Source organism: Ailuropoda melanoleuca, chromosome 1, assembly GCF_002007445.2.
Source record: "Ailuropoda melanoleuca isolate Jingjing chromosome 1, ASM200744v2, whole genome shotgun sequence".
Classification (NCBI taxonomy): Eukaryota; Metazoa; Chordata; class Mammalia; order Carnivora; family Ursidae; genus Ailuropoda; species Ailuropoda melanoleuca.
In genome coordinates this window covers 125,026,257-125,045,048 of record NC_048218.1, presented here as the reverse complement: position 1 = coordinate 125,045,048, position 18,792 = coordinate 125,026,257, and the positions used below count along the sequence as shown (strand labels likewise).

Below are 18,792 nucleotides of genomic sequence, written 5' to 3'. Positions count from 1 at the left end.
AATGTAAGCCAGCAATAACTTCTAGTGCTCAGCAGAAGAAAAAGCTGTCAGTTTTAATGCTGGAGGGAAAACCCCCTGTTGTGGACTTACTGTGGGACCATCTGATCATCTTCAGCAATGGCTGCCTGTGGGATTTTCAGCAATGACATTGACGGTCGGAGATGTTTCCCTCTTATATTTAGAATTTAGCCCCCACATAATGTGTGATTCCGCTGAAAAAAGACACAAATAAGGTGCATTCCGTTTTCCTACGTAGAAGGGAGTATTTAGTCCTAACTTGTGTGCTTAGGGAAAGTGACAGGGAAGAGGTGGCATTTGTGTGGAGTTTTGAGGGAAGAGTAGGCTTTTGATAGGTGGGAATGGAAGAAATGAATTTTTAGTTGAGCAAACCATGTGAAATAAGTAATAGTGAATATTCTAATAAGGTTAGCAATTTATGGGTTTTGATAAGAGTTTGGGCTTTATTCTGTGTGTTGTGGGAAGCATTATACATTTTGGGTCCGAGATATATCATGCTGAGGAGTGGTCAGGTTGGGATCCTGAAGTTTCAGGACGGGTCCATATTATCCTCCTCACGTCTTTCACCTTGATCATCACTCGGGAACAAGCTGGGAAGAGGTGGTGTCTTCCTGGGGATAGCCACATGTAATCATCAGATTGCCTTACCAAGGTGCATGAACTAGGAGGAACTGAGGGAGGGAGGTAGACCATCAGCCCATCGTGCTGTTACCGACATATGCGTTGTATAGGTTATAAACCCAGCAGTGCGGTGTTTAAATATTACTTTATGAAATCTTGTCTTTTAAAGTAAAAAATAAGAAAAAACCCCAGCAAAAGTACGTTTATACAGTCATGCATATTTACTCATGTTTGCCTTTTCCAATTCTCTTCATTTCTTCCTGCCAATTTGAGTTAGCATCTGATGTCATGTCCTTTTAACCCGAAGGACTTCCTTTAGTATTTCTTGTAGGGCACATCTGCTAGCAACACATTTTCTCAGTCTTTGCTTAACTGAGAATGAATTCATGTCATCTTCCTTTTTAAAGGATAGTTTTGATGGGTATAGAATTCTTTGTGAAACAGTTTCTTTCCCCGGTTTGAATATGGCATCAGTGCCTTCTGATCTTTATTGTTTCTGGTGAGAAATTAACTATTAATTATTTTATTGTTTCCTTGTATATAATTTTTTTGGTAGTTTTGAAGATTTTCTTTGTTTTTGATGTTTAAACAGTTTACTAAAATGTATCTAGGTGTGGATTTGTGTGTGTGTGTGTTTGTTCTAGGCTAAGTTCCATTGAGATTCTTGGACTGTTAATGTTTTTCATAAAATTTGGGAGTTGGGGGGCCATTATTTCTTCCTCTTTTTTTCTGACCTTTACTCTTTTATTTTTTGGAACTGCCATTTTTTGTAGGTTAGCATGCTTGATGTTATCTCATGGGTCTCTGAGGCTCTCTTCATTTTTATTTATTCATTTTTTGGTCTGTTCCGCAGATTGAGTAGTTTCTGTTGCTGCCTTCAAGTTCCTTGATTTTTTCTCTTGTCAGATCAAACCTGGTGAGCCAATCTAGTGAATTTTCTGTCTCAGTTAGTTGGCTGTTCAACTCCAGAATTCCATTTGGTTCTTTTTCATAATTTATCCCTCTTTATTGAGGTAAAGGTATTTGTTGAGTCATTGTCATCATAATTTAATTCTTTAACCTGGTTTCTTTTATTTATTTAAAAAAAAATTTTTAAATTTTACTTATTTATTTGACAGAGAACAGCCAGTAAGAGAGGGAACACAAGCAGGGGGAGTGGGAGAGGAAGAAGCAGGCTCCCAGAGGAGCAGGAGCCTGATGCGGGGCTCCATCCCAGGACCCTGGGATCACACCCTGAGCCAAAGGCAGACACTTAATGACTGAGCCACCCAGGCGCCCCTAAACCTGGTTTCTTTTAGTTCTTTGAATAGTAGCTGCTTTGGGGTCTTTGTCTGCTAAGCCCAACAGCTGGGTCCACTCAGAGACAGTATCTATTAGTCAAAAGATACTGATTTTTTCCTGAATATGGATCACACTTTCTTATTTCTTTGCTATTCTTTCCCACTCTTAAAAGTTTGCTAAGAACTGGCATTTTAGATCCTATTTTGTAGCAATTCTGAATTTTGATTTCTTCTGTCTCAGGTTTGTTGCTGTTCTTTGCTCAGTAACTTTCCTACGGTAAATGTTTGAACTCTGTCTCCACTGAGTATGTGGCTTTTAATGTCCCTGCTTTTTTTTTTTTAATTAAAAAAAATTAACTCTGGCTTTCCAGGTTTAGCCCCTGTGTGTGCATGGCTTCGTGCTCTGTCAGTGATTGGTCAGAGGTTATACTCAAATGCCTTGAGCTGATGAATCTGTGTTTGAGTTGGAAAGCATATTCAAATTTTAGTTAGTTTTAAAGGGTGCCCTGACTTCTAACTACCATTTTGGTCTTCTCTACATGTGCTGCATCTTTAAAACAGCCAGGAATATGTGGATGGCCTGGCCCCTGTCTAGTTTCTCTTACGTGCCCACACAGCCTTCCAGTCAGGCAGGACATTTGAAGAGCTTATGAATTGCCATCTCATTTTTTGGGTTCAATTTCTGGTTAGTCTGTTGATCTGTTGCTTGCCGCAACCAGAACCACGACCTAGGCTAGGCAAGCTACTAGTCTTCCTGTTTGTCTACCACCAAGACCACCATTACCAACCTTGCTCCCGGACATTGGTTCTTTTGTGCTCTGCCCTCGATCGGGTTAGCCTCCTGTAGCAGCAGAGCTGGTAGAGCTGCTCTGGTGACCGAGCTGGGGATGGGGGAGATCTGGGATAGCAGCTCCAAGCAAGAATGCTATGGACCCCCTGTGAAAGAATGGAAATGATATGTAGCTCTCTGTCCCCACTTCCTGACACAGAGCTCCTAACGCCCCTTGTAATTTCCTAAGTGTTAAGAGCACTGGGAACATCTTTTGTGCTAATATTTGGTCTTTGATTCTGGGTCCTGACACAGAACTCCTAAATCCTTTGGAATTTCCTGGGTGATAGGAGTGTCTTTTGTTCTAGTGAGGTGACTCTTGGTGGGCTTATGGGTGGTTTGAAGATGGGGGCTTGTTACCAGAATGACCAAGCCATGATCAGAAGCTTAAAACTTTTGACTCCATCCTCTGGGAAGAGGAGAGGGGCTGGAGATTGAGTCATGAACAATCATGACTATTTGATGAATAAAAATCCCTAAAGAACAGGGTTTGGTGAACACATCTGCATGCTGGAAGGGTGGCACACTCTGCCTCAATGGGGACAGAAGCTCCTGTGCTCAGGACCTTCCAGACCTTGCCCTATGCACCTCCTCACTTGGCTGTTAAACTGTATTCTTTATTATATTCTTTATCATGTAATGAACTGGTAAACATGTTTTCCTGAGTTCTGTGATGAAATCTAAGGAGGGAGTCATGGCAACCTGCAATCTGTAGGCAAGTCAGACAAGTGGGTAAACTTTACACATACTACTTGGACTTGGCGTCTGCAGTGGGGGTCAGTCTTGTGGGACTGAACCTTTGCCTTGTGCGATCTGATGGTAGATGGTGTCAGAACTGAATTGAATTGTAGGACACCCAGCTGGTGTTGGAGAATTAGTCATTGTGGAAATAAACCCACATTTTTGGTGTCAGATGTGTTTGGAGTGTGGTAGTAGTGTAAGTAAATGAAGAACACGCCTGTGTTTTTCCTGTGTGCTTCCACTCTTGTAACTTGAGGTTCAGTAGTTTTGTATGAATAAATGCCTCTCCATATGTTATATGCCTTTAATCGATCTCCAGAGTCCTGAAATGATTCTGGTTTTTTTGTGGAAGTTTTGTCGTGTTTCATCATTGCTTTTGAGGTGAGGATTTGCATACTCTTCACTCTCCCATGCTGTACTTCTGAGGTGATTTTTTAAGTATTCAGGGGTTAGAGAAAGTCATATCATTGTAAGACTGAGGTAGACATTAAGCCAGGTTCTCACTGTATGTGAAAAGATTTATTAGAAAGAAAGCTTTCAGTGATAGAACAGTCGTGTCGATGAGATTTTCATAACTACTTTCGAATAAGTTTTAGTCCGTTGATTCTGCCAGTTGTAGAAGCTTATGTTTTTAGGAGGTATTAAATTATAAAAGTAATTTTGACAGGGGATCAGATGCATTTAAAAGACAGACTGATTATTAGCAGGATAGATTTTCCTAGGTTTTTAAGCCCTTTTTATGTTTGAGATGTGAATGGTTGTTTTATGATCATTTCTTTAAAAAAAATCCTTTATTTCTGATTATAAATACAGTGTTTTCTGTGTTGAAATGAAGAGAACCTAGGAAAGCACAAATAGGGACATAAGAATCATCACAACCATACCACCAAGAAACAACAAACTTCGATGTCTGCCTTGCCAGATTGATGCACACTTTTTATGGGCTCAAACCGTGCACCTGTCTTGAAACTTGCTCTAAAAAACAAAAACAAACTAATAAGATTTAGTGACCATTTTCTATGTCATTAGGTATTCCTGTAAAAAATAATTTTTATTTTATTTTGTTTTTTAAATGTAATTTTTATTTTTATTTTTATTTTTTTAAAGATTTTATTTATTTATTTATTTGACAGAGATAGAGACAGCCAGTGAGAGAGGGAACACAAGCAGGGGGAGAGGGTGAGGAAGAAGCAGGCTCATAGTGGAGGAGCCTGATGTGGGGCTCGATCCCATAACGCCGGGATCACGCCCTGAGCCTAAGGCAGACGCTTAACCGCTGTGCCACCCAGGCGCCCCTAAATGTAATTTTTAAATGGCTGTGTAGTATACCTATAGTATATATGGATATCTATCATAAATCTATTGTTTATTGTTGGAATTCAGATTTCTTCTGTTTTGAACCATCATCTCTTCAGATTACTTGCAGGGCACTTGCTGAACTGGGCATGAGGATTTTTTTTTTTTCAATACTGAAATATGGTTTTGAAATTTATTTATTTATTTTTAGTTAACATATAGTGTATTAGTCACAGGGGTAGAATTTAGTGATTCATCAGTTTTATATAACACTGTGCCCATTACATCACATGCCCTCCTTAATGCCCATCACCCAGTTACCCCATCTCCCCACCTACCTCCCTTCCAGCAACCCTCACTTTGTTTCCTAGAGTTAAGACCTCCCTCTCTGGTTTTATCTTATTTTATTTTTCCTTGCCTTCCCCTGTGTTGGGCATGAGCATTTTCAAGGCTTTTAGCATTTTCAGACTGACTCTTCCTCTTCCATCTTCAACCCTACCCCCAGTTTAGAGTTTCACCAGCGGTATATGACAGAGCTCATTCTAAAACAGGCACCCTCTCTAAAACTGGATTTTATTTTAAAAATGAGTAATTTTGCTAATTGTAGATTTTAAATGTTTGATTGCTATTTTACCTTATTTGTATATTTCCCATCTTATTGCCTTTATATTGTTTTTCTTTTAAATTAAAAATTCATTTAAATTCATTGTCATTTGTCATCTCGCAAATCTTGACATTGTTTTTCAAGTTTCCTTTAACAAAATAGAAATGGAATTTTTCTTTTCTTCAAGAGGAAAGTCCCATTAGGCTATTTATAAGGATTTACTTTTGACTTTAAATAATGAATAAGCTAGACTCAACTGCTTTTACTTGTAAATGTATATCACCTATTTTAAGCCTTTGGGTATTGATATGTATTGTTTTGCTACAATTTGGTCCTGTTTGGTTTTTTTTTTTTTAAGATTTTATTTATTTATGTGACAGAGACAGCCAGCGAGAGAGGGAACACAGCAGGGGAGTGGGAGAGGAAGAAGCAGGCTCCCAGCGGAGGAGCCCAATGTGGGACTCCATCCCGGAACCATCCGGATCACGCCCTGAGCCAAGGGCAGACCTTTAACGACTGCGCCACCCAGGTGTCCCCTGTTTTTCTAAAATAGCATTGAAAATCTTATTAGACTTCTGATAATAACATGGAGGGGCTTGATGGAAGGATGTTCCCGTAATGCTCACAACTGGTAGTTTTACTACTAAACCTGGAAGCTGGGAATTGACCAAACTCTTTTTCCGTAATTCTGGCTATATTTAGTCCCAACCGCACATCCTAGAACCATCTGGTCAAATGGTACTAGTTCTGAAAATTTATTAATAATGAGAAGAATCCCTTAGTGTTTCTGTTCCTATCATTTTTTCATAGGTACATGTTGGGCAGCATTAGTCTCAAAAACAGTAAACAGATAAAATTATTCAGAAGCTTTAAGTAGCCCCAGCTCCTCTGCATCTGAAAGGCAAAATTGTGTTTTGATATATGTGGACATATCATTCACTATCCACTAGTATTTATATTCACATTCCTTTAATGTGATGCAAGGTCCCAGACCAAAATAAAATACAAGAGTTGGGCATTTGTGCAGACTCTTGGGAAGCTGTTTGTTGACTTTTAATCAAAGCATGAGAATTCTTTTTTGATATCTCCTTGGCTATTAATTTCTGAAAACTCACAATAGCCATCAAATATAATGCTCAGAAATCCTCATTAGACTGTTCCAGCGAAGCACAAATATAATTTCTATTATAGTGCTGTCCTCTAAAACAAATGGATCTATTTACCGTCTGCTACCCAGTAGTTCTGGAGAATATCATTGAGGAGTTACACTGATTAATATTAAACATATACACAGGCTTTAAAATATTAATGGTTATCAGAATATATTTTCCTCAGAATTATTCTTCTGGCCCTTTTTATGGTATATCTTTATCTTACTCTTGGTCATTTGTGAGTTTTTATTCTTTCTCTTAAAATTTACTTGGAATCTATTATTTGGAAAATACCCATATCTTGGGTCCTTAGATTGCATGCACTCACCGTTTCCTTGACCTTGCACATTGTTAAATTTCCTTACATCCTTAACTAATGAAAGGAGCATTAGTAGCTACAGGGGGACCACTGTTCCACATGAGAGGGAGTAGGGGCTCACGTGGTTCTCCTCCATTCTCTAGTCCCATAGGCTATGCATAGGGTATGAACGGTTGTATTATGTAGAATATTCAGAAACATACCATGTTGACATGATTCTTTTTAGAAACCTGTTGAATGCTTTGTCCCTTGATTGTGCCATACTTATAAATGAGTTGATTTTATAATAAAAGAGGTTGTGGTTTTAGGGACTGAATACATATGTGTAGAGCATGTGGTGAAAGACAATGGATTGGGGATGGATCCACGATTGAATCCACATACTTTATAGCTTAAGTTTTAAAATACTTTGGAGCCCAAGTCTAGAATAAAAATTCACCTACCCTATGTATATGAGTTCTGATATGGTTGAGACTTTGTTTTTCTTTTCGAGGCATTTTTTGAAGAAAAATTCATACATTTTTTGGAACAGATAAAAGAATGTTTTGGTTTCCGTAGCTTTAATAATAGGGAAATAACAAAGGATGGACAAATTCTCATTTGTTTGAAGCTATTTGCGGTTCATTTACGTATCTCAGTGACACTGCTCCCCTGGTGTCCAGTGCATGATGGTTTGTGAGGTGTGAATTGTTCTTGGTTTACAGTCACTTAAAGAGGAGTGGTATAAAGATGGGGGAAAATAGTTTTTAGAAACAAAAACATAGAAATGAATTGGTAGGTTATGAAGTCTTACTCTAAATATCTCTTGGTTTTTTTAAGATTTATTTATTTTCTATTTGATAGAGAGAGCACGTGATCATGAACGGGGCGGGGCGCAGAGGGAGAGGAAGAGAGAATCTCAAGCAGACTCCCCACTGAGCACAGAGCCTAATGTGGGGCTCTATCTCACGACCTTGAGATCATGACCCTGAGATCATGACCTGAGCTGAAATCAAGAGTCAAATGCTTAACCAACTGAGCCACCCAAGTGCCCCTAAATATCTCTCTTGTTAAAGGGCAACAAAAACCATGAGTTTATAATGAATCAGGGTAGTTGAGTAAAATGTGTGGTTTAGTTAAAAAGCTTTTGTGACAGTAGGCTGTTTTATAGTAGAAGTAAAAGGAAAAAATTTATAGCCGTTTTTTAGGATTGGTAGTTATATATTGGGAATGATTCAAGAACCTACCTGAATAAAGGTTTATATTGCTCTTTTTGTAGCTGAAATGTAGGCAGTAATGGTAGATTATAATAACTTCTAATATTTTGATGCAGGAAATCATAAAATATTAAGTGACATGTTCAGTGACTAAATATTCAATGAATATTTGGAAGGCAGTTTTAAGGAAATTATAATGATTCTGTTCAGAGTTTATGAGCCTGAGTCTGTAGATTTTAAAGCTAAGAACATTTTCCCCTATTTTTAAGTAAACCATATGGTTGATTTCAATACTCTCCATTCCCCTTCTAAGCCCCTGGTGGAGAGGACGAGAGAGGAATCCTTGAGCTTAGGGCCATCAGGTGGTTGTGTTGGTCATTAGGACTCTTCACAATATTCTGGTTTTCTCTCTGAACACCTGCAGAGATGCACATCCCTGTGTCCTTGAAGTTAGGAATGGCCACGTCACTTGTCCTGTGAACTGTGATTATATGTTCCTTCTTGGCAGAGGGGACAAGAATCACTTGAAGGCAGAAGCTTTAGGGGTGCAGGGGAAGAAAAATTCTCCTGCACTCTCTTTGGGTCTCTGGCTTGGCCTAAGAAACTGACATAAGAATAACAAAAAACTTACATTTTATTGAATTGTTACCTGTTTTTTATGGGGTCCTTCACAAGAAAATGAAGACCCAAACAAGTGACAAGAGCAAGGAGCTTTTATGTCTTTTGGGCAACAATAAATCTGTGAAGGATTGATAAGACAAAGGGGTTTGGGCTCCTGGTAGTAAATGGGTAAGTAAGTATTGTTTATACAGTCTTCTCGGCCCTAACTTCCTTGTCTCTGGTGATAAGGATGTCCCCCTTCCTCCTGGTACGGGTCAGTACCTTTCACATGGAAGATTGCTGGGGCAAAGTGCAGGGTGGGGGAGGTCAGAGTGACCTTCCCTCTGCTGTTTTGTCGGTGGTCAACATGAGGTGCTGTGTTTTGGGGTGCTGTATCTTGAACCCATCAGGAGCGAGTGAGCAGTTTGCTTCTGCCTTGGGGACTGGTGACATTCCAAACGGTGGTGGCTCTGTTGGCCTGTAGCCTTTGCAAAGACGATGTGGAGCATGATACCCACTGTCCCGTGATGGACATACCCGTGAGCAAGAAGCACACTTCTGTTTGAAGACCCTCAGATTTGGGGATGCTTGTTACTGTAGTAAAGCCGGCCACCCTGACAGATGCACTTTCCCTAGGTCTAAGATCAAAAGGAAATCATACTTTTCTCACCACTACAATGACTATTCCTTTTCTCAACCATTTTTGTTACCCCATTTACTGTGTGCCGGTAACAGTTCTAAGCGCTAGCAATACTGCACCAGACAAAAGTCTCCTCTTTTCTCAGACTTGTTCCCATTGCTCCTTAGCGGCCTGCGATTTTCTGTCTCTGCAAAGCCTTTTCTGTCCCCTGAGCAGCTGCTCACTGCTTTCTCCTCCGTGCTTCTCCAGCATTCTTTCACTCTGCATCATGTCCCAAGCTCCACAAACTTTTTTTTTTTAATGGTAAATAAGAATTCCAACGGGTCCTTTTGCTTGAATGTGATTTGGGATCAAAATGTGAACTTCTCTATTGTGGTCGGGTCCAAATGCTTTTGCACTGTGAATTGGAAGTTAGGACCATCACCCATGTGTCAGAGCAGACGTACAGCACACTTCCTGGACAGACGTGTGGATGGGGTGGGGGAGGGGACAGCCTCTGGACTGTCACTATGTTGTCTCTTCCCTTTACTTCGCTGGAACTACTGTATCTTATCCCAGCACTTCTCAGTCTTTTTGTTATTGGCTTTCCCCCAAGTCTTTTTAGGTGCTTTCCCCTCATCCTTCTCACCCCCACAATGAGATTTTAATGCCGCATATATACTGTGTATCTTTCTATACTGTGTATATATATGTGCTGTATCAAAAAAAAAAAAAAAGACTGAGCTTTTTTGCCTCCTCCCCCAACTCATCTTGCTTGAGAAGGCATGCCTTAACCTAGTATTTGTAAGGGTAAATTTTTTTTTCCCTTTGTAGGAGGGCATTTCCACTTCAGTAAGCTAAGTTTAACCGTATTGAAGCAGAGCTCCGTTGTCTAATACACCTGTGCTTTTATCATAGCTTTCTTTTTAAGCTAACTATCATTTAAATAAGTATGCTAAAATCTTAGTGTATTGAGAAATTGGAAAAGTAAATTTTATATATTTTCCAGAAACCAGTTCCCCCCCCCCCCAGGTTAAAAGCCTGTAAACCACACAGTTTTTCTGTACAGGCCACATTTGCTTTTTGCTCCTTCAACAAATATTTATTGAGGGCGTACTGTGCACAAGGCTCTGTGCCAGGTGCTGAGACCCAGTGGAGTGGCTCATGGAGTTGAGGCTGGTTCTTTTAGGCTTTGTTAGGCAGAGAGCTAGCATGGATTATGTAAACCGGTCCAGTGCAGAGCTGTTTGAGCTCATTTTTATACATTATCAACCAAGTGCAATGCCCCTGGGAGTTGCTGTAGCCCCTGTGTGGTATAATAACAAGGGTACTTGGCCTTTGTCCTGGGTCCCTGGAGCCCCTGAGACCCTTAGAATCTCCTGAGTGGTGAGAATTTCTTTGGTGCCCAGTGACTCTTGGCTGAGGGGCTTCTAGATAGTTTCAGAATGGGGGCTGCTTGCCAGAAAGACCAAACTTTGATTAGGAGCTTGGAACTTTTCAGCCCTATCTGCCCCCCTACCCCCGCTGGTCCCAACCCCAGGAAGGGGAAGGAGGCTGGAGATTGGGCTAATCACCACTGGACAATGATTTAATCAGTTGTACCTCTGTAATGAAACTCTAGATGACAGGATTAAGAGAGCTTCCAGACTGCTGATCACATGGGGGTACTGGGAGGGCGCCACACCCAGAGAGGACTTGGAGGCTCTGTGCCCCTCCCCCATGTCTTGCCCTGTGCATCTCTTCCATTGGCTCTTCTTGAGTCGTTTCCTTTATAGTAAACCTGTAAGATTAAGGAAGGTACTTCCTGAGTTCTGTGAGTCATTCTAGTGAATTATAGAACCAGGGAAGGGGTCATGAGAACCCTTAATTTATAGCTGGTTGTTCAGACGTGTGGGTGGCCTGGGAATCGAGATTAGCATCTGAAGTGGAGGCAGTCTTGCCAGACTGAGCCCTTTGACTTGTGGGATCTGACACTAACTTCAGGTCGATAGTGTCAGTTACTTCGAATTGTGAGACAGCCCATTTGGTGTCAGAGGGTCGGAGGAGTGCTGTTGGAAAAAAACAACATGTATTTGGTGTCATGATGAGAAAAAAATCCCTTACCCTTTGTCCGTCACTGCAGTTGACCCTTGAGCTGCACTGTTTGAACTGCATGGGTCCGCTTACAGGTGGACTGTTTTTTCCAGTAGGCACAGTACCGTACTGTACTGTAAACGTATTTTCTCTTCCTTAAGATTTTCTTAATAACATTTTTTCCTCTAGCCTTTATTACAGGAATGCAATATATAACACACATAACATACAAAATATGTATTAATCAGCTGTTTCTGTTATCAGTGAGACTTCCGATAACAGTAGGCTCTTCGTCGTAGGTAAGTTTTCAGAGGGTCAGAAGTTATATGCGGATTTTCAACTGCGTAGGGGGTCGGCACCCCAACTCCTACACTGTACAAGGGTACGGGGTCAGTTGTGTGCAGCTCCGTGTGTGTGTGTGTGCGCGTGTGCATGTGTATTGTACGAAAAGATCGAGGGCCAAGCCCCAGAAGATGCCGAGCCAGTATAGTCCTCACTTCCCTCTTCTGTCCTGCCAGCTGTGACAGGTGTCTGGCCACACAGTGCATGCATATCGCAGTACGGTGTGGGAATCGACTTAAATTCTTGGACCATTCTAGATGACTGATGTATTGTCAAATAAGTATATGCAAACATAACAGGGAAACCTCAATACAGGGTTCGCTCAAAGAATGAGGCTCTGCCCTTCACTACTGTGTAATTGCCAAACCAAGAGGGAGTATACAGTTTCCGGCTCAATTTCATATTACCCAGGAGGGATAGGGTAAATACATTTTAGAAAGAATACAAAGCAGCTCATATTCTCTAGAGGCTTTGGTTTGAGGGTCCTTCCGGGCATAGAACCTCTCATCCATTCGCTCCTCGGACAGACAGTTACCGAGCTTCCAGGCTCTGTGCCAGGCTCCTCCGTGAACAAGACAAAAGATTCTCATTTTGCTCTGTTCCTATTTCTTGGACAAATGGTGTTAGACAACTTTTTATTCATTCAGCTTGTGATTGAGAGTCTGTCATGCAGGTAGCGTATCAGGAGCGATTTAAACAAGATATCATCTCTGTCCTCAAGGACCTTGCAGGCCTGTTTGTTCCTTAACCAGTCATTCATTCGGAAAGTGTGCATCGAGCCAGGGCAGCGCTAGGGAAAGAGAGAGAGGACCAGGAGCGCACAGTTTGTCCCCAAAGGACTGTGAGTCGCAGCCTGCAGGGTGAACACAGGGTCACCACTCCGGTAGAACACAGTGTGGTAAGAGACAAGTATGAGCTCTGCCCACGGTACTGGGACGGGGCAAGCGGAGCCCAGAAGTGGGTTTTCCTAGGAGGTGGGGCTCTTGTCTGAAAAGAAGGGATGGCTTCGAAAGGAGGATGTGGCGGGAGTTCCAACCGGAGGCAGTGGTGTAAGTGAAGATAGCAGTGTCCACGCCTGCAGGGGCCGTGTTTTGCTGTGGCTGTCGGGGGTGGTGGGAGATGGGCTGGAAAGTAGTGAAACATTGCACCCACATGCCACGAACCAAATCCTGGTAATATTGGCACAGTAAAGAGTTCGATGAGATGGGCAACCAAGAAACAAGTAAATGATAAAGTAGACACCACAACTCAGAAGGGTCTTAAGTAACAAATAATACTGGGACAATTGGTAAGTTATTTAGAAAAACAATGGAGTCTTACTCCTTATGATTTTTAGTCAGAGTATAGGAGCTTGGAACTTAGAAACCAGAGCATGAAGGTTTCCCTCCGTGAATTAAAATTTAAGATCAACACTAAAGTGTCTCACCTACTCCACCACCTCATTGAATATATTGATCCCATTAGCAGGGCTGACGGCCTGGGCCCCCTCTTCACAAGGGCCCCAAGTTTGGTCTAATGTTCTCTTCGTGCCCTCTTGAAATTCTGAATTTTTGAAAATGGGGCTGTGTTTTCATGTTGCACTGAGCCCTGCTAATTACGTAGCAGTCCAGCCTGTGAGGTTGGTCATCGACGGAAACAAAGTCACAGAGCCAAGCTTTAAAGAAGTCGATGTCCTCATGCTTTCTGGAAAGTTGCAGCCAACACGATGGAAGTGTCTGGGCCCCATGAGCAGGACCATCTGTATGGTGTGTGTGGAAGGCTCAAGCTACCCCAGACTGATGCCACCTAACATTCATTTTATTAGACAAACTCTCTTCCTCCTAGTTCTTTCAACCCTTTAATTGTGATTTGGCTGCTCCCATAGTCTTCCTTCAGGGAGAGAGCTGGTCATGCTGACTCCATCCTTGACTCAGGGAGTTAGTTACTAAATTGGCATTCTGGTGATATTCATCAGTGAGGTTCTTTAATGGGAGGCTGCCCCTGAGAGACAGGTCCCCTTCTGTTTGGTTTCTGAGACAGAAGGCTGAAGTCCAGGCTTGATGCTGGTGAATTCACCAGAGTCAAGTGCGGAACAGTAGTTAAGAGCAAGGGCTTTGGGGTCAGCCAGACAAAGCTGGGATCAGGTATTGGTCCTGTCGTCCTAGAATGTGTGATCTGGGCCAACATATGTAACTTCTCTCTGCCCTAGTCTTTCATCTGTCAGGTGGTGATAGGAAACTTACCTGTCTTAGGGTTGCTGTAAGATTGAATGAGAAAATACACACTAGGTCAGGGTTTCTCACCCTCAGCACTGTGGACATTTTGAGCCAGGCAGTTGTAGTTTGGGGGGAAAGGGAGCTGCCCTGTGCATTGTGGGATGTCTATCAGTGTCTTTGGCCTCCCTCAGTAACCAGTGGCTTCCCCGACAGTCCCCACAGTTGTGACAATCAAAATGTCACCAGACATTGCCAGTTGTCCTCTGGGGGCCAAAACTGGCCCTGGTTAAGAATCCCTCACTCACTGGCCAATGTGTCTATAGAGCAATGCCTGGAGGGAAGAAAGCTAAGATCAGGTTTTATAATAATAATGGCAGTAGCAGTACTAATGATGATAGGACTCCTCATGCCACCTTGGGGCCTCTGCAAAGATATTTGTCAGCTTGTCACCAATCCTCTGTTCTTTAAATTTCTACATCTCTGGCAGGGTAAAATCCGTATGAATTAAAGGGTAAATGTAAAAAAAAAAAAATCTACTTTTAAAAAACCGAAAGAGAAGTAATCTTTAGATTTGCAAATGAAGAAGGAGTTTCCTAGCTCTAAACCAGTGGTGTTTTTGTGATGTTTATTTACTATTTAGTTTAAATCCTTTTGGAGGATTTTTCTTCCTTGAGCTCATTGCATTAAAAATAAACATGCATAGGGGCGCCTGGGTGGCACAGTGGTTAAGCGTCTGCCTTCGGCTCAGGGCGTGATCCCGGCTTTATGGGATCAAGCCCCACATCAGGCTCCTCCGCTATGAGCCTGCTTCTTCCTCTCCCACTCCCCCTGCTTGTGTTCCCTCTCTCGCTGGCTGTCTCTATCTCTGTCAAATAAATAAATAAAATCTTTAAAAAAATAAAAATAAAAAAATAAACATGCATAACCTGTGACAAATTTGTAATTATAGTGAAAAGGCAAACTGGATGAAATGATTATGAGAAATCTAACAAAGTGGTGTTAAGAAACTGGTGTAAACCAAAAAGAAAATCAAATGCATAGAGATTCCTCATAAAGGCAGAAATATAGTCAGCTTATAAACATCTGAATATAGTTCAAATTCAAAATAATTTTTTAAAATTTCAAGAATTTTTTCATGTAAATTGGCAAAGATTTAAGCAGTAACATCCATTTCTGTTGTACAGTTTAGAGGAATCTTCTTACACATTCTTTGTAGCACAGTGGCTGGGTATAGTCTGTCTAGAAGGAAGCTTGGTAAGAAGTTTGCCTTAAAAATTGTCATACCGGTTAGCCCCCAAAAATAACATTTGGGAATAATTCCTATAGCACAATCTGAAATGTAGACACATATTTATGCATGAAGATTTTTATTGCAAGCTTATTTTAATAGAAGCCAGCGAAGTGTCTAGCATTAGGGGAGTAAACAATCAGCAGTCCTTCAAACAATTTTTCCAAAATGTTTCTAATGGCATGTGAAATTCTTACAGGGTTAAATGAAAAAAGCAAGTTTTAACATTGCATATGCAGCATGAACTCCACTCAGAATAAAGACTAGAAAGGACTATGAACACGTTAATCATATTTGCTCTTGGAAGATTGGGTTATGGATAATTTATGAAAGGTACTCCTAACTGATTAAATTGATCATTTCATAGCAGACTTAGGCTTTTTGCGGGGGGTCTGTTCTTTAAGTAATTTTTAGATCGCATGCATTTCTGTAGCTTAGAAACGAAGGTGGAAGAGGTGAAGCTGTGTTTCTCTGACTAACAGAGAGCAATTGTCATTGTCTTAAATACAGCTTTATATTTTAATAAATTTGTCATAAATTTCAATAAGAAATTGTCTTTTGAGTGTAGACTGCTTGCCCTGGATGAAATGAATTAATGTTGTTTTATACCATGGTTTTTTTTAAATTAATTTTTAAGGTATATTTATTTTATTTCTTGATGGAAGAATCTTTCAAATGTCCATTTTTATTTTTATAGTATGTGCAGAAGCTTATAATCCTGATGAAGAAGAAGATGATGCAGAGTCCAGGGTATGTAATTTACTTAATAAATCAATTTTACATTATACTCCAGTTTTGGATCAGGAATATAATGTAGAGGTTAACAGCCATGTAGATTGACAGGAAGCATAATGGAATTATTTTGACCGTTTCTTTTCCTAGTCTTCTCTCTGATAGCTTATTTCTACTTCAAGTTCTATAAAATTACTTTGCTCCAAAGAGAAAGAGTCTTATTCTTTGGATGAAAAGAAAGATGAGCATAAAAACTCACTGCAGTGTGGTTTTATTTCTTTTGCAAAAATACAGCCTGGTGATGGAATACGTTCTTAGCTATCGTTCTCATAGCATTAATGCTGTTTTTTCTGATGGTATACCTAGTAAAGAAAAATACTAGGGAAAGCCTTCTTTCTGTTCCTAGCAATTTATAACAACAGAAGCTTATTCTGCAACAAATAGAAAAAATCACAGTAGAATTACATCTAAATTTCCAGTATAAAAGTTCTTACTCTTTAATATCTATGAATCTAATAGTTTGCTCGGAACCTGATTTCTTGAAGGTCATAATGTTTTTGTAAGAATTTGTACAGTTTTGTTTGAAGCAGTTTTTAAGCTATGTCCTCCCTTCACCTATTATTTATTTAGTAAAAAGTAAACTAAATAAGAGATTACTGTGCCTGGAAATGGAAAGTAATAAGTTGCCTTTTTTTTTTTTTTTTTTTTGAGTACTGACTTGGCAAAGCTCTTCTTCTCTGTTTGGCTTCAAAAGATAAACAAAAATTTATTTCTGTAGCTCTGACAAATACTTAAGATTGAGTTTTAATATGGAAAAGCAAATACTGTGTCCCTAAGTCATTACATCATTAAGCTTCCTGAAATATATGTAAAATCCAGTGGTAGAAAGTTCAGGAGTCTTATCTTAAAGTCTTGAAGGAAATCTCATTTCATTCCCATACCCATGGGGATTCCCAGCAGCAGTGTGGGGGGAGGGGAGCTCACTGTTTGCTACCAGAACATAAATTAATTTGATAATGTCTGTAAATTCTGGCCAGAAATTATGTTTCCTTAGGATTAAGATACTGTTACTAATGTGTAACTTGCTGTTAGTACTTCATGTAGTGGTAAAAACCATGCCTTCCCCATCATGTCCTTGATTTATGTATCTAGCAGAAACAATAATGGGTGACTTTGATGAGTACACACATTCTTTATATTTGCGTATAAAGGTATTCAGGATAAAACAGTAATTGAGATGTTTGATGAGCTGGTTTAATTTAGTAAGAATCTATATTGAAGGGCTTTTCAAAAATACAGTTTAAAAATAATACACAGTATCTCATAGACTCAGACTATTAGCTACCATTTGATCCGTGTTATAGGTAAAGTGATTGGCTGGGTCACTCCAATTAATTCTTAACAGTCGTGTTTGGGCGGTGGAACCAGCCAGGATTCATTTGGGTATGTCAAAGAATCCAATCACATTGAGATACAAATTTTAAAAGAATTTTTAAAAATTCTTTTTAAAATTCTTTAGAAAAAATTTTAAAAAGAAAATATTGAAAAATATCATTGGATGTATGCTTGGAAATCTTACAGAATTCCAGGAAGAATTGGGGGGAAAAACACCCCAAAACAGGCAGAAGCAGGACCCCCAGTCTGGGGTCCTCCTCCCACAGCAGTGGTGCAGGACTTACAGAGTATTGTCTTAGAAAGAGACTTGGCTGCCAGTTGCTCTTAGTGCTGTGACTCTCAGCTTCAAGTCCCAGTTTCCACGACAGGGTTTCTCATGGACCCAGGTTTGGCTAGGGGGCCAGGGACAAGACGTGCAGCCTTGGCTACCAGACACCACTTTCAAATGAAGGCGGTTCCTAGAGAAGGAAGAATCTTTGTGAGTTGAGCATTCACTGCTGGAGTTGTCCCCTGTAACGCCCTCCATGTTATTTTTAATAGTTTTTTTGTGATTAATTATAATTATAAAGTGCTTCAGGTTCTCCATTAGTTTATTCTCTAAACATGTTACTTAAAACTGCACTATTTTTTGGTCGTAGATACTACGAGGCAAATTGCACCGTAGCCCTTGGAAATGATTACTACAGATTTCAGAATTAATTGTCTCTAAGCAGATATTGGAAAATGTCTGTAAGGAAAACATATTTTGATAGAGTGCCATTTCATTTGGACATTTTGTATTTCACAGACTATGTATCAAATCATTAAGTCTCAGATTAGTATAAATAAGTCTTCTTTGATATGAATTCGAAGAAAATTTAAATAAGGTGGATTTTGGAAAAATCACAAATTAGATTTTACCCTGAATAAATGAAAATATAGGGGCACCTGGCTGTGTCAGTTGGTGGAGCATGCCACGCTTCATCTCGGGGTTGTGAGTTCCAGCCTCGTGTTGGATGTACAGATCGCTTAAAAAAAGAAATCTTAAAAATAAATGCAAATAGAAGAGTTATATATACATCTAACGTGTAACTCTTCTGGTAGAGAAGAGCTGGTAGTTTTAAGAATGGGTCATTCCTTTGTTGTATTACTCTTCAAAATTTTGGGAAGGTGCCTTCTGTATATCTGGCTGGGTGCTAGGATGTTCCGTGGTGAGCACAGCAGGTAAGTCCCTGCCATCTTGGAGCTCAGCGGCTAATAGCGGAATTAGAGAACAAGCCAGTAAATTAATGAACAGTTACAAAATATGGTGTGCTAAAACGATGGTGAAACAAAACCAAACCCCACATCGACAGGGTCCCTGATTAAATGGAGTGGTTGCAGAAGGTCTCCTTGAGGTGGGACCAGAGGGTGAAGAAGGGGAGTCTTGCCACAAAGCCCAGGAGCCCGTTTTGGCTTGACCTCAGTGCCTCCACGTGGGAGCAGTTGGCGGTCCTGAGTGCAGGCAGGTGTGG

The 18,792-nt window shown here is 40.4% G+C and overlaps 1 protein-coding gene across 4 annotated transcripts in view; it reads left to right on the top strand.

The window, feature by feature from the left end:
* The window catches only part of PRKAR2B (protein kinase cAMP-dependent type II regulatory subunit beta), a 90,897-nt gene that overhangs the window by 45,017 nt on the left and 27,088 nt on the right, over nt 1–18,792 (top strand). For all 4 annotated transcript variants that reach the window (XR_004627181.1, XR_004627180.1, XM_034666515.1 and 1 more), the window contains exon 3: nt 15,870–15,922. Coding sequence is in view for 2 of the 4 variants with exons in the window: in XM_034666515.1 (XP_034522406.1) it covers nt 15,870–15,922 (53 nt within the window). In the remaining 2 variants the exon portion in view is untranslated. The remainder of the gene's footprint in view (nt 1–15,869; nt 15,923–18,792) is intronic.